The following is a 14,379-nucleotide window of genomic DNA, read 5'->3' on the forward strand; positions in this document are numbered from 1 at the left end:
GGACAGGAAAACTGTCAGTGCGTCATGGTAGCATGGGACCAAAAGCATATGGAGTTGATCTCGATCGACTAGGATCATCGAACGGCCTCGACAGTGTCATTAGCAGAGGCCTGTAGCACAATAGCGATCCCTGCGACTGCGAATACTGCTGCAGAACAAGCTGGGATCGATCGAGCTCTGCTTCATCCGATCGACAGGAAAACTTTTGTTCAGTTGCGGTGATGACTGACATCGATTCTCGTGTCCACAGCAATCGACGGGACAGCGTATGCTCTGTCCCCGTATGAGACAAGGGCATGACAGCCTGGAAACGTAATCCTATCCCCCTAATCACAAGGTACTACCAAATTATCCCCCCGCCCTTTTGTCCTCAACGTGATCACAAATTCACAACCCAATCTTTGATTTCATTTTCTCACCGAGTTAAGGAGTCACGTTTGCGATGTATTTCCTCCGTCTCAAATTAAGTTCGAATAATAATAATAAATAATAAAAAGAGACGTTTCCCTCCGTTGCTGTCGCTGTGCAGAGGTTGCTAACACCAGCGCGAATCTTGTCGCGGGAGAAGAATTTTAGAATAGTATCGTGCCGTAGCGGCAGCAGCAACAAACATTAGTCCACACACAAAATTCGCGGGGCCAAAGCAAAACGCGCGCGCGCACACAAAAAGGAAAGAAAACCCCCAAAACGACACGCACTGTTGCCCGTCACGTCCGATGTGGCCGCGGCCGGTGTCCGGTACCCCCCGGCTCGCGACCTCGCGCTCACGTGGCCAACACCGGGCGAGCGAGCACGCACGCACGCCGGCGGCGATCGGTCGACAGCGGCGAGCGGCGTCACGGTCGGCGGCAGCCACCGGAAGAGGCCGGGGTTGCCATGTGGGGGACGGGGACCAGGGAAGCCGAGAACGAAAGCTACGGCGAAACAGAATAAGCAGAGCAAGCGAGCGAGCGAGAGGCTGCAAGAGACGGCGAGCGTACGTACGCATGGCTAATGGACGGCGAGGAGGAGGAGATGCTAGCACAGATGGCAACAATTACAAGTGGATTTTTGGAAGAAGGAAAAAAAAGGTTTTTTTTTAACCCAAACGACGAGACGAGATGTGTGTCACCGTCGAGAGCATCCCAATCTCACCAAGGGGAATGAGGAGAAGAAAGAATGAGCAGGAAAAGGGTTACATCTTTCGTTTTCCTTCGCCACTCCTGCAGCAGAGCCCCTTGATACGTCCATCCGATCGAACCACCACCCCTTTTGCACCCAATCCCCCCAATTGTACCTAATAATGACCCTATCATCATCATCATTGTGCTCGTCGCGATCATCCTCATCATCATCATCGTCGTCGCCATCATCCAGAACCAGCAACAGCATAATCACCATCATGGATCATCGATCACCGGCCGGCAGCTTACACGGTCACGGCGGCGGTGGTGGGGGCGACGACGGCGGAGATGGAGACGGAGGAGGGGGTCCTGGGGAAGATGTTCTGGCCGGGCGACAGGATGGCGAGCGGGTCGTACCGCGCCTTGCGCTCCACGAACCGGGTCCACCTGGCGCCGAAGTGGCGCGCCCAGTCGGACTGGGCGCGGTAGCTCGGGAAGTATATCTTGTAGTCGTAGCCGTTGGACCGGCAGGCGTCAATGATTGCCTTGTTCTGCGCCACCAGCTCGGCGACCGGCGGGCCACCACCAGGGTAGGGCCGGCAGAATCGGAGCAGCGCTACCAGGTAGAAGATCTCGCCCTCCGGCAGCGCCACCGACGTGGCCGGGTCCCACCTGTCACACGCAAAAACGTGCGTACGTGTTAGGCGTTACGAGCTCGTGTAGTACGTAGTACGTTTGGCGGCAAACTGAGGAAGAGAAGAAAAAAAATTGCATCAATCATAGCACCTGAGTTTAGTGGTGGCTCCTAAATCCTAATGAATGGCGGCAGATGACAAGGCGAAATCCAAAACAGAACGGGTTGAAAACGGAAGAACCAGAAACCCCGTCGTATTATAAGTAGGGAGGCGAGCAGCTTGTGATTATCCGTGTTAAACAAAAACCTCTGCCGTCGCCACGACACGACAGCGGCTCAAGACAAGCAACAGGAAATAAACAAAGTCGTTTGGGGTGTACTAGTACAATACAGTATATATATATATATATATATATATATATACTCTAATACTCACTTGTTCTTGAGCATGGGGTAGATGAGCATGGGCCCGTCGACGCCGTCGGCGAGCATGCCGTTGAGGACGGCGCGGTCGAAGGCGGCGATGTCGCGGGAGGAGATGAAGAGGTTGAGCCAGGGGTGCGGCGCGGCCCAGCTCCCGTTGCGGCGGGCCTCGTCCTCCACCCGGTTCACGCGCGAGAGGAACTCCACGTACCCGACCCCCGCCGCGAACTCCAGGCCCCGCACGTACTTGAGCTGCTGCATCATCTCCCCCACCCTCTGCAACCCACAGAGAAAACGGCACCACACGCGCCACGACCACACCACCATCATCATCATCGTCATCGACCGGCACACGGGACGGGACGAACGAAACAGAGCAAAGAAAAAAAACGGCAGCTACGTTGCGTCACCGCCGCGACAGAAGCGTGCGCGCGCGCGGGTGTTGACAAAAGAGGGGATCCGCGTCGTCACGGGCGTGCGGCTGGGGAGGATCGCGTCACGGCCCGTCCGCCCGCCCGCGCGCGAGAGAGAGGAACTACTTGTACTGCATTGTACGCGACGCAACGCACGCCCCGGCTCACGGGAGATCGCGCGTGATCCGGCGGGTGAGCGAGCGTGGGTTGGCAGTTTGGGGGGGGGGGGGAGGAGCAGACACGCACCTCCCCCCCGTCACAGAATCCAGCGGGAGATACACGGCGACGCAGATATCCGCGCAGAAAAGTACACCAAAAACAGCGGGCGTGTACGGGAGGAATGCGCCCCCGCCGCGCGCGTGCCAAGTACGTACCTTGTCCATGTCGTGGTGGTGGTGCTGCTGGTACAGGGCGACCTCCAGGCAGTAGAGCACCGGGCCGGCGCCGGCGGGGAGGAGGGACGGGTCGAAGCGGGCGCCGTCGGGGATGGGCACCGATGGCCAGCCGTTGACGGGGTCGTCGCTGCGCACGAACGCGAAGCCCTCAACGTAGTCGAACGCCTCGTGGGCTGGCCGCGTCACCAGCCACTCCGCGTCCGCCGCGTAGTCCGCGAAGCTCGCGTACACCACCCGCGTCCACCGCACCTGCGACGGGCAGCTCGCCGGTCAGCGCCGCCGGCGGTTTTGGTGGTGGTGGTGGTGCCTAGTGCTTACCGTCTGTGGCGCCGGGGAGAGGGGGATGCGGGCGCGGGTGATGACGCCGAACTGGCCAAGCCCGCCGAGGACGGCGAAGAAGAGGTCGGGGTCGGCGGAGCGGGAGCAGACGTGGCATTCGCCGTCGCCCGTCACCACCTCGAGCTGGGCCACGTTCGACACCTGTGGGCCGTAACGGAAGGACTGCCCGCTCACGCCGCCGTTGGAGAGCGTGCCGCCGACGGTGAGGCGGAGGTAGTCCGTCCAGGAGGCGGGGGCGAGCCCGTGCTTCGACACTGCCCAGTGGAGCACCTCCTCCCAGAGCGCGCCGCCGGGGACGTCGGCGAACTTCTCGCCGGACGGGGCGACGACGAGCTGCATGCGGCGCGGGAGGGCGCGCATGTCGAGGACGAGGCCGCCCCGGGCCATGGCCTGCCCGGCCACCGAGTGGCCGTTCCCGCGCGCGGCCACGGTCAGGTGCGCCGTGCGCGCCGCCGCGCGGATGGCGCTTGCCACGTCGTCCGCGCTCGCCGGGCGGACGACGGCGGCAGGGCGGGCGCTCACGAGGCCGCCGAAGTCTCTCGCCGCCGCGCACTCGGCCGCGTCGACGGCGGCCACGGTCGGCTCGGCGCCGGCGTCCGGCTCCGTGGCCGCGGTGGCGTGGTCCATGTACGCGAGCATCATCTTGGCTCGCCCCTGCGTTTCTTGTTTGTCTCTGCAGCTGAGCTGAGCTCGAGCAGAGCTTTGCTCTCTCTGTACCGTGATGTCACTGTGCCGCTCGCTCGCTTGCTCTGCTGCCTCTCTCGTGGTAGTTTGGGTCCGGGAGTTTATATCGAGCGGACACGCGGACCTCAAAATAGCCATCACGTCTTTCCAAGACAAAAACAAAAACAAAAACAAATGGTTCAAAGTTGAGTGTTTTGCTTCAAATTTCCCTCGTTTCTTTGCTGCAAATTTCGCTTGTTTCTCCTCTCGTTTCTTCATATTTAAAATTATAAAACCTCTGTATGAAAACTTTTCTTATGCTACACACATGCCCTTAAAAAGACAGTATCCGTAGCACGTGCACTTATTTCCTCCCTCTGTTACTTAATAAAACTTTCTCATTTAAAATTTGACCATTTGTTCATAAATTTAGACCAAAGTAAACCGCTGATGCTTTTATATTTAGGACATACTCCACTTTAATAGCATGGTATCATTTATATTGTTGGTAAATATTTAACAAAAGGGACGAGCAATCAATATCCGGTATCAATTATTAAGAAAGGACGTAGTATTTATCAAAAATTCTTTTCAGAAATGAAACATCTTTTTTGCTTTTTTCGTTTGCCAAGGATGATTGCAAGTCTGATGTTAATGATCGGATCTAGCGTTTGCTTGTCTGCCACTATTGTGCGAATGACTAGCTGCTACCTACAGAGGAGGGGTGCAAATGCAATCCATGCATGCACCTGGAAACCGACGAAAAAAATTCAATTCGGCGGCGTATTTTACCGATCAATCCAGTCCTACTTTCGACTCAATTGCATTTTCTACTTGCGACTAAAACACAATAATCATTGATTAGATAAAAAGATTAATAAGTGATATATAAACCATTGATTAATTAGATCGCCGTAAGTTAGATGGTTAAGTCGTATGTATAACAATTTTCTTCGTCCATCGCTTTTGAGTTTGAGATCGAGACGGTTGTTTTCTCTCTTCCGGATAGGCAGGAACACGGTCACATGGCGTCTCCTGCTCTCGCCCAGATTTGCCACGGCCGCCAGTTGATTCGGGGGAGGCATGGTGCTCAGGCCCCACTGCTTCCTTCCCCCTCTCCTGATAAAAACTGAAGTTTCCATGGCTCGTTCAGCCATGGCCACCAGCAAGCAAAGCCATCGCAGCTACAGTGCCCAGTAGCAGTTCTCCGTCTGGGAACACGAGGCCGGTGTGTGCATGCAGGGATTGCTGTGGGCTGCTGCACACACTGCTCCTGAATGAATTCGTTTCGTTTTTTCGTCCAGCAGGCAGGTACTGGTCCAACCAAAGGATCATTCAACAGTAGTAGTCCGCAGCTTGCGTCTGACCGTGTCGTTTTCCCTCCCGATTATAAATCTTTGGATGCCTACCTCATGGCTGCTCGGATTAGCACGCAGGGATGGGGGGATAACATTTTCGCTTGGGGAAATGGCGACCTGAGAGGAGAAAACCCGGGGGCCCATGAGCAAAACCGCGAGAGCTCTCCACTGAGATTCAAAATTAAAGATTCGGAAATGGAAGTTGTGGACAGTGGAGTGGACTAGTCAGTCGATCTCTCTCAACTTCCCTTTCCTTGCAACAAGTTGGAGTATTTACGAGGGCAGGAAAACCAAAGGCTTATTGCTCAGATATGTACTGGCATTTGCACATGTTGAAGAACCCTAATTAATGTGCAGGAGTCAATGGTTTGTCCTAGCAAAACAAGATTATGTGAGAAGTGATGGTACTTGCAAAAAGAATGCGTACCGTGAGTACGTACGAAGAGATATGCATACTCAAACCACAGTTTAAACTTCTGCTCTGTCTGTAACTAGGACGTTTACTGATTAACTCTGAATCTGATTACAAGTTTCAGTCTTTCAGAAAGTTCAGAACACTATTAAAAAAACGAAAGGTTTTGTAGCTAAAGATAAAGTAAAGACTAACTATAAATGCTAACAAAGCTGGTCTTCGCGTTTAGCGGAGAAACGGCTCAAGTTGCAGTGAAGACGTCAGGGTCGACGGGACCATCAAAACCCTGTAACTTGTCTCGATCAAATCCGGGAACGGCGAGCGAATCGTATGCCAGCTTGTAGCGTTACGCCACTGTTGCATGCAATAATTGTTGCACCGATTACGGTTGGGTTTTCGATCGCTTTTCGATTTGTCTGTCTGCACTGCACGGGCCTGGAAAACTAATTCCAGGGTCCTTCAGAAAATGTTCCAGAAGGAGCCAGTGCAGGTTGCACTCTCGCTCATGTCCTTTCTTCCTCTGCCCCTCTTGTGGATGGATGGACAGAGAAATGAAGCGAAAATTTTCCAAGAATTTGGTCAGTACTACATGTCGTAATTCTGAACTGAATATTCACCGTTTGAATTCTATTCAGGACTGAGCATAGCACATCAAGTTAGCTAGTATTAGGTTCCAACAATTATGCCGCAAATTGGTATAGAAAAAAACAGTTTTTTTTTCAGTTTGGCGTCTTCTGTTCACTGTGCAAAAATGCAGAAAAAATTGCATGGATGTTTCGATTTCCCCTTGGCTTAATTTGTCGTTGGTTGCATGTCAGCATGCTCATCCGCTGATTGGTGCAAAATGTGTTGTCGCACAGTGCGGTTTGTACCGTATGCGAAAATGAAATCCTTTCTTGCCGTTTTCCATGGACACGAAGGAAAATTCTCCCTGATGGCGTCGTCGCCGTGGCATGTAGTTCAGATCGCCAAGACGAAAATGATTTCGCAGATTCCCCAGCGTATTCTCTCTTCCTATGCGTGGTGACCGTGATCGTTTCATCGATCTTGTATTTATTATGCTCGCATCAAATGCATTCTGAATTTCTAATATGGACTGCAGGGGCAATATTCAGATCAACCTGCAATATCTTGCTAGAACAAAAGATCCTATTCCTAAAGGGGATAGCTTGGTCACAAGAAAATATGCCAATTATCTGTTCAGATTGGCAGAGAAAATTGTCCCTGCTCATCAGAAGGAAATGGATGTGATCCCTCTCTATCCAAACAAAGCCTAGGGAATATGTAGGAACTATTCAGTGGTTCATACACTAATGGAACAGCAATGGCATCCTTAGAAATGCAGGAGTTTGTATATTTGGATGTGTAACAGTGTAAGGCACATGCAAAGCACAGTACTTGCAATAGTATGAGTAATTTTGGATCATTCTTCTTAGAGAAAAATAGAACGGAAACTTTACTAGAAGAGATCACTCCCTATCGAGCAAGTCAGGCAATAATTCCCATGAAAAGACCTCCTTTGATGAAAGGTCCAACTGAGGTAGAGCACAATAATTGTTCAAGAAATGTCAGTTTCAGTAGGCTTAGCCCTTCTTTCTTCTTTCCTTTTTCTCCTTTTTCCATGAAACTTATTTGTATGTGTGTTCAATAATCGTCCCACGACAATGAGAATTAGTCCAGAATTGCTCTTTTGGTGCTCTGATATCTCAACTACTATTAGTGTTTGGCTCTGTTCAAGATAACAACATGGTGAGCTCATCATCATCGGTACAAGGCTCCATTTTGAGGTGACAGATTGACAATGTGGGCTTGGTGTAGAGCTGGCTGCTATCTCCGTCTCAAAATAAGACCATTTTTCAGTTTTTATATATTGACTCTTCGTCTTATTTAAATTTTTTTACGATTAATATTTTTATTGTTACTAGATGATAAAATATAAATAGTATTTTATACGTGAGTAATTTTTTTAAGCTTTTGTACAAATTTTTTAAATAAGACGAATGGTCTGAACCGAGATCGAAAATGACGTTATTATAGGATAAGCAAATGACAAATCACGGTATCAAAATCAAAGAATAGGATATGAGTTTTGTGAAGCACATCGGAATGCAAAAAAACAGAACTTTGGTCAGTATCAATCATTCCATATGTACCTGCTCACTGAGTGCTCACTGATTTGATGGCGGCATATGATTCTTGCAGTTGCAATAGAGCTCGTAGAAACTGCCTCAGGTTGAAATTTCAGACATTTAATTGTGCTATTGCAGCTGCATGATGAGAGTGTCTCCCCCTGTCTCTCCCCGTGTCATAGCAAACATCCTGTTTCAGAAGCCGCAACAATCAGAACAGCAAGGTTACTTCTAATAACAGTTGTTCTTAGCATTACGGGGATACAATTTTTGTGTCCTTTCTTGAATAGACTAGATGAAATTAATGGAATTTGCTTCAGTGCTCATGTTTATGGCTTATGATCGAAGTAGTATTGTTTAAAGTCAAGATGAAAATGATATATTTTTTCCAATTTTAGGTCAAACTTATTGAACGTGTGATGTGCCCTAGAAGCTTACAGCTCCACAATCCTCCTAACAGATAGATTATGCGATCTTCAGTCCATAATTTTTTTTAGCAGTTCCTAAGGTAATACTCCCAGTGTTCGTTTTGACAAGGAGTAATTTTTTTCAGTCTTTTAAGACTAAATTTTGACCATTAGTACCTTATAGGATATGTTTCTAATAGCTAGGGGTGAGCAAAAATAACCGAGACTAAGAAACTGAAATAACCTAGCCCAACATTTTGGCTAGTTAGCCTTTCTCACTATCCGAAATTATAATACCTTCAACATCCTCGATTAACCGAAATGACCAAATGAACTGACATTAGAAAAAAAAAAAGGTCAAATAGCTATGTTAATCTTGGTGATTTGGAGCATCAGTTGCAAGTAAGAGCCATTATGCTTGATAAATTATTGCACTATATATTGCTTTTGTAATTATCATGTGCTATTTAATGAGAAGCACCACCAAAAAAATTTATTGTAATTTGCTTGATTTTTTTATCTCCTCAAACTATCACATATTTCTATCATGACAAAACACTAAACCGAACTAATGGAAACCGAATTACTTGACATTTGAGTTTTTTTTTGCAATATAATTTGGTTTTGAGTTCTAGATAACTGGATGTCCTCAAAGATGGAGCAAAATAAACCGAATATACCGAATGCCCACCCCTACTAATAGCTATAAAACCAATATTTTGTGGAATTACTTTGAAGTTGAAGATGAATCTAAATACTCCACTGTTACATAATGCAAGACTTTCTAATTTGCCAAAAGTCACATGTATGCTAATGAATCTAGACATATATAAATTGATCAATGGATAAATGTAGACACGAACATGAAGTCTTATAATATACTACCACTGCTTTATAATATAAAACTTTTAGTATTGCCTATATTTATATGGATGCTAATATATATATATATATATATATATAATAATATATATATAATATTAATATATATTAATATATATATAGGCATAGCCAAAATGTCTTACAATATGAAACTGAAGGAGTACGACGCATGGCGTATAAGTTATACAATAAATGTATTTGTATGTTAACAAATTATTGGTTAAAATCTTTCAGGTTTGACTTTTTGAAATCAAAATATGCCAAATAAAAATGAGCGGAGGGATTATCAGAATAATTCTTTCCAACAAAGGCTGTAGCTAATATATTAAGATCCGGAGTATTTAGCTTCACACAAATAAAATTGTAACCCCTTGATGTTAATCCACTCTGCACTGATACAATGGGGCGCAACTGACAGATGGAATTCAGCAAGTGATATTAGTTCGCTCTGCACTGCATCCTCCCTTGTTCATTTTGTCAAAAAGAAGCACACAGTTCATCAGGAAAAAATTGCAAAAATATGCCTCCAATCGTGGTGTTTCGCAGATTTGTCACTGGACCCATATTTCATAGACACAGATAGATCCACATGTCATGCACTTGGAGTGTCAAATTTACGAACACCGTATGTTTGGAGGTCCATTATTAATCAGATATGTATCTACACTGCTACAGCTTGGTCTTTTCGGTGGTTCTCGGCAACAAGTACATATTTGAAACTTCAAAGTTGTCCTCAGCTTCCACTGAAACAACTTAGATTGAGCAACTAGTACTTTGTGTAGAACAGAATATGAACATTTATGCCATGCACATTGGAAAAGATTTAGCACATTTAGCACTAGATCGCTCCAGAATCAGAACATTTACTGACTTGCGAATTCTGCACCCATTTAAGATCTGACCTGAGATGAAGCTCTCTTGGATACGCCTGCTTCTGCCATTATTACTCCATATGCAATCTGAAATAAGATTGCTAGCTACAGGTATTCCGTTTTGGCTGGGACACAGTGGGACTCCAAGGTCAGCTATATTCTGATTTCTGAAAGGAACAGTCTTTCTCCATTGGCGCAAGCACTCCTTTGATGCAGTCGAGCCGCCGGCGAGCAAAGAGGCTATTCTGTTCCATGGATATAGCCGGTGCGGATTAAGCTGACCATCAGATCGGATATACTACTCCGTACTATCTTGCAGAAAACTCACGTATTCAACCAGTCATGAAGTATATTATGTCAATAGAATTTTCATGGCATCACAAATGCATAGGGTAGTGAGATAATCCATTGATCAGAAAACGATGAACACGAGCATGCATTGCTCCCAAGTTGAAAACCTACTACCAACATCACAATTCAGGAAGAAGAAAGATAAACAGATTACTAGGAATGAACCTACGACTAGCAAACATGGTCTGCTCCAGATCTGCACGCGCAGAACCATTGACAGGATCGGCAGGAGAATCTGTTGTCGTCTACCAATCTCATACATGGCCTTCTGGAGAATCAGCAGTTCAGCACTAACATTGGCAGCATGGTTGACGACATGGCGCTCTTTGGAATCCACATCTGCATTGCCAGCACCGTTGACAACAAGATCAACTGTAATGTCAAGGTTGACCTACTAGGTTGTGTTAATTAAATAGTTTCTATCACTTTGTGCAAATCTTATTAATTTGATATGTTGTTTTTTTTGTTATCGTCAATCTAATACTATCTCAGTTAAGTCCGATCTACTAGGTTGTGTTAATTACATAGTTTCTATTAAGTTGATAAAATATTCTCATTCTTTCATCAGGGGTTTAAGCGATGAGCTATCTGGTTATCGTATAAAATATCAACGTTGACTCACTATACTGATTATTTGCATTGATCAACTAATTGCTTGGTTTATCCTTATTAATCATAATTTTATAGATTATACTGTCTTCGGTTATGTCCGATCTATCAAGATTATTTTTATTAAACTAGATTAAGTATTTTAGTAGGTCTCAATTCATCTTCAGTTAGTCATATCCGATAGTTTTTACCGCTTTTGTTTATTTACCAAAATAATACTGGAAAATGTAGTTGATTATGTCATAAATCTCGCTCCAATAAGAGTGGGCAGAAAAATCGAAACCAAAAAACCAAACCGAACTAACTAAAACCAAATTTTTCGGTGACTAGTTTGGTCACTAGTTGAGACTAACCGAAATAATTTCGGTTAATTCAGTTATAGCTATTAGTTGACCAAAATAACAGAAAAACTAAACTAATATAAACAACAGTACATCAAAGCCATTAGCCGTGAAACCCATAAAATTATGCAATTAGGATGCTATGGTTGAAGATATATTTGTGGTTTGGTGTCATCTTCGGTTATTGAAATTTAAAAAGAATATATAAAAGAGGGGAGGTGTTGCCAATTATTTTCAAATCCTATCGTTTTCTGTTACAACCTCGATCTGTCAAATTCCGGTCACGACCGAAACCGAATTGCTCGATCCTGATTCTTCCCAAACTAATTTTGTTCTTGACTTTCTAATAACCAAATTTCCCCCGTAACCGAACTAACTGAACCAAAATTATTGAACTAATCAAATGCCAGCCCCTACGCTCCAATCGGCTTTGAAGCATTGTATGATCAAATTGACTTGCATGCCTCCAACCTCAAAGAACTTAGAACATACACTAGAGCTAAGCAAATATCTTAGGCCTTCGGTGTGTTGGTGTGAATTTTGTGTCAACAAACTTCTTGGTGCGCTTGGTTGGACCATATTTCCTTGACAACTCAACATGTCTGGGAGGGAATAAAAATATATTGAATTTGGCAACATGATCCCAGTATTGCTTGAAAATTTGATAGAAACACAAAGGCAACAGGTGGATCAAAGTGTTAAACATTTCTAAAAGCTATTGAATCATGTAGTATGACATGACAAAGGGCTATTCAAAAGATGCAATTGCCAAAACCAAAATTATTGGGGAATCAATCCAACCTGCACCTAATAACCCTTAGAGAATGTTCCAATATGCAATCAATGAAGTTGTGAAGTATTCTTTTACTGATCAGTCTAGGTTATTGGTAAACACTCTTCAGAATTTGACCAAGAAAACAGTGGATGGATCAATTGCCCATGAGCCTTATCAAGGTTTTGTTTATTTCCCACAAAAAACTTATCCACCATTATAACCAATAAAAACAAGAAATGCCTATCTAGTGTAAATCCTTATTGGAGTCATCAATCAAAAAGAGAAGGACCTGAACGGAATACACTAAGGAGGGAGATGCTTGAATGGAATGTACCGCAAAGGGATGAATATGATGCTCAAATTCAGCCTCCGCAACCATATCCCATAGATAATGTACGAGATGATGAGTGGGCTAACAAGATAGCCAAAATGCTAAGGGAACATTTTCGGTTTGAAACATAAGGATCAATTTTTTATGTATCAATGACCATATCTTGATTGGTTCAATCGAGTTTTGTTGTCTCACCGAGTGTTTGATTTTTCAAAATTTTCTAAACAAGATAATATATCTATAATGGAACATGCTAGTTGATTCTTGGCTGATGTGGAGAGGCATCGGCTAAAGTGACAAAGAGTCAGATTATTTCATTTATCATTATCTAGATCGACTTTCACTAAGTTTTCTTCTTTGCCACCAAATTCTATTAGAAGTTGGGTCGATCTAGACGAACAACTTTATAAGTATTTTCTTTGTCAAGATTCATGAGATGAAGCTTACGGATTTAAAATCGGTAAGATAGAAGATAGATGAATCAATGCTTAAATATATTCATAGATTTCGTGATGTACAAAGTCGATGCTACAATTTAACTCTAAGCTATGACCAGTTGGCTAAATTGGCTTTCCAAAGACTATTCATTCCCATTAAAAAAAGTTGAGTTTTCAAGAGTTGGAGAACTTTGCGTACTTGGTTCAAAAGGCATAGACTCATGAAAACCAATTCCAAGAGGGAAGAAAAGAAAACATGCAGAGAAAAATAACCCACATATAGGGATTTTCATCATACTCTGATCAAGAAAATTCTCATATGGAAATCAGCTTGGCAGAGTGGAATAAGAATAAAATAAAGGTAATTTCATTCTCATGGATCAAGGATAATAGAAAGGAAGAAAGATACGACTTTGGTATCAACAAAACCGAAAGAGATATTTGACTTCTTTCTTTAAGGAAAGCATGTTCAGTTGCCTTCAAATGATGTGATCCCATCGGCTAAAGAACTGAAGAAGAAGAAATATTGTAAGTGGCATAATTCAAGTTCTCATCATACCAATGAGTGCAAAGTATTTCGGCAACAAATCTAAGTGGATGTGGAACAATGGAGGATTAAGTTTGATGATACAAGAAAGTTGATGAAGATAGATAGGCACCCTTTTTCAGTGAACATGGTGGCTGGTGGATGCTGGCAGACAAAGAGATCAAGCCAATGAAGATAGAGATATCGGATGAATTGCAGTTATGGAAAATCAAACAATACTTTATCATGGCTGATCGAGAAACCTCAAATATGTAATATGAAAGGAAACGACATGCCTCACCATACAAAGAAGAATCTTGATATAATACACATTGGTATTGCTCTTTTTTTCTTAGTTATGTTGGATTATGGGATGAGATTGTCATCAATCAATAGTTGCCCAGAGTGCGGTTACAGCCCATCACAATACTGAGCATGGGAGCTATTCTCGTAGGCAACACAGGAGCATGATCTGCCGAAAAGAAAGCGAATGCCAATGCATGATCTTCTAGGGCCGATTCATGAAGAATATTTTCAGGATGATGAGCGATTTGATGAAGAGTTTAACGAAGTATTCAACGAAGGAGAGCAAAATCAGAACCCGTAGCAGCAGTGTCCTGGTGGAATTTTTACCAAAAGACAGAAAAGGAGAGTTCAACGGCTGCGGCATCGGAAACAGATGGACGATGAAGCTAATCACTGGCCTAAAACGATAATGAAAGAATGACGTACTAAGCATAAGGTATTCAAGGGTGATTCATCAACTACCGTTAATATTAGAGCAATTTTCCCACTTTAAGAAGGCATAAGAGTTACCACTGTTTTCTATATAAAATTTGATACCTCTTGATACCTTACATACTAAAAAGACACCAAATTTTACGTAGAAAACAATAAAAAAATGCTCTTAATATTATATTTATTTTACCATCAAAATACAGGATATCTCTAGCTGATGAAGTGGAAGAGGAATCAATTG

At 44.4% G+C, this 14,379-nt stretch overlaps 1 protein-coding gene across 1 annotated transcript; it reads right to left on the reverse strand.

The window, feature by feature from the left end:
- Nucleotides 1-1,004: 1,004 nt before the first annotated feature.
- Nucleotides 1,005-4,054, reverse strand: LOC102715878 (cytokinin dehydrogenase 11). The gene is made up of 4 exons (XM_006660126.3): nt 3,287-4,054; nt 2,948-3,217; nt 2,174-2,436; nt 1,005-1,775 (listed from the first exon to the last, which is right to left on the reverse strand). The coding sequence occupies exons 1-4, from the start codon at nt 3,947-3,949 to the stop codon at nt 1,409-1,411; spliced, it is 1,563 nt and encodes a 520-aa protein (XP_006660189.2). The 5' UTR covers nt 3,950-4,054; the 3' UTR covers nt 1,005-1,408.
- Nucleotides 4,055-14,379: the final 10,325 nt, after the last annotated feature.

This window comes from Oryza brachyantha, chromosome 8, assembly GCF_000231095.2.
Source record: "Oryza brachyantha chromosome 8, ObraRS2, whole genome shotgun sequence".
Taxonomy (NCBI): domain Eukaryota; kingdom Viridiplantae; phylum Streptophyta; class Magnoliopsida; order Poales; family Poaceae; genus Oryza; species Oryza brachyantha.

Excerpts from the sequence above, each read along its gene's own strand:
- LOC102715878 (XM_006660126.3), bottom strand. The coding sequence starts at position 3,949 with ATGATGCTCGCGTACATGGACCACGCCACCGCGGCCACGGAGCCGGAC. Across the intron at positions 3,218-3,286 it reads TCTCCCCGGCGCCACAGACG|GTGCGGTGGACGCGGGTGGT; the intron begins GTAAGCACTAGG and ends TGCCCGTCGCAG. Across the intron at positions 2,437-2,947 it reads ACCACCACGACATGGACAAG|AGGGTGGGGGAGATGATGCA; the intron begins GTACGTACTTGG and ends TGTGGGTTGCAG.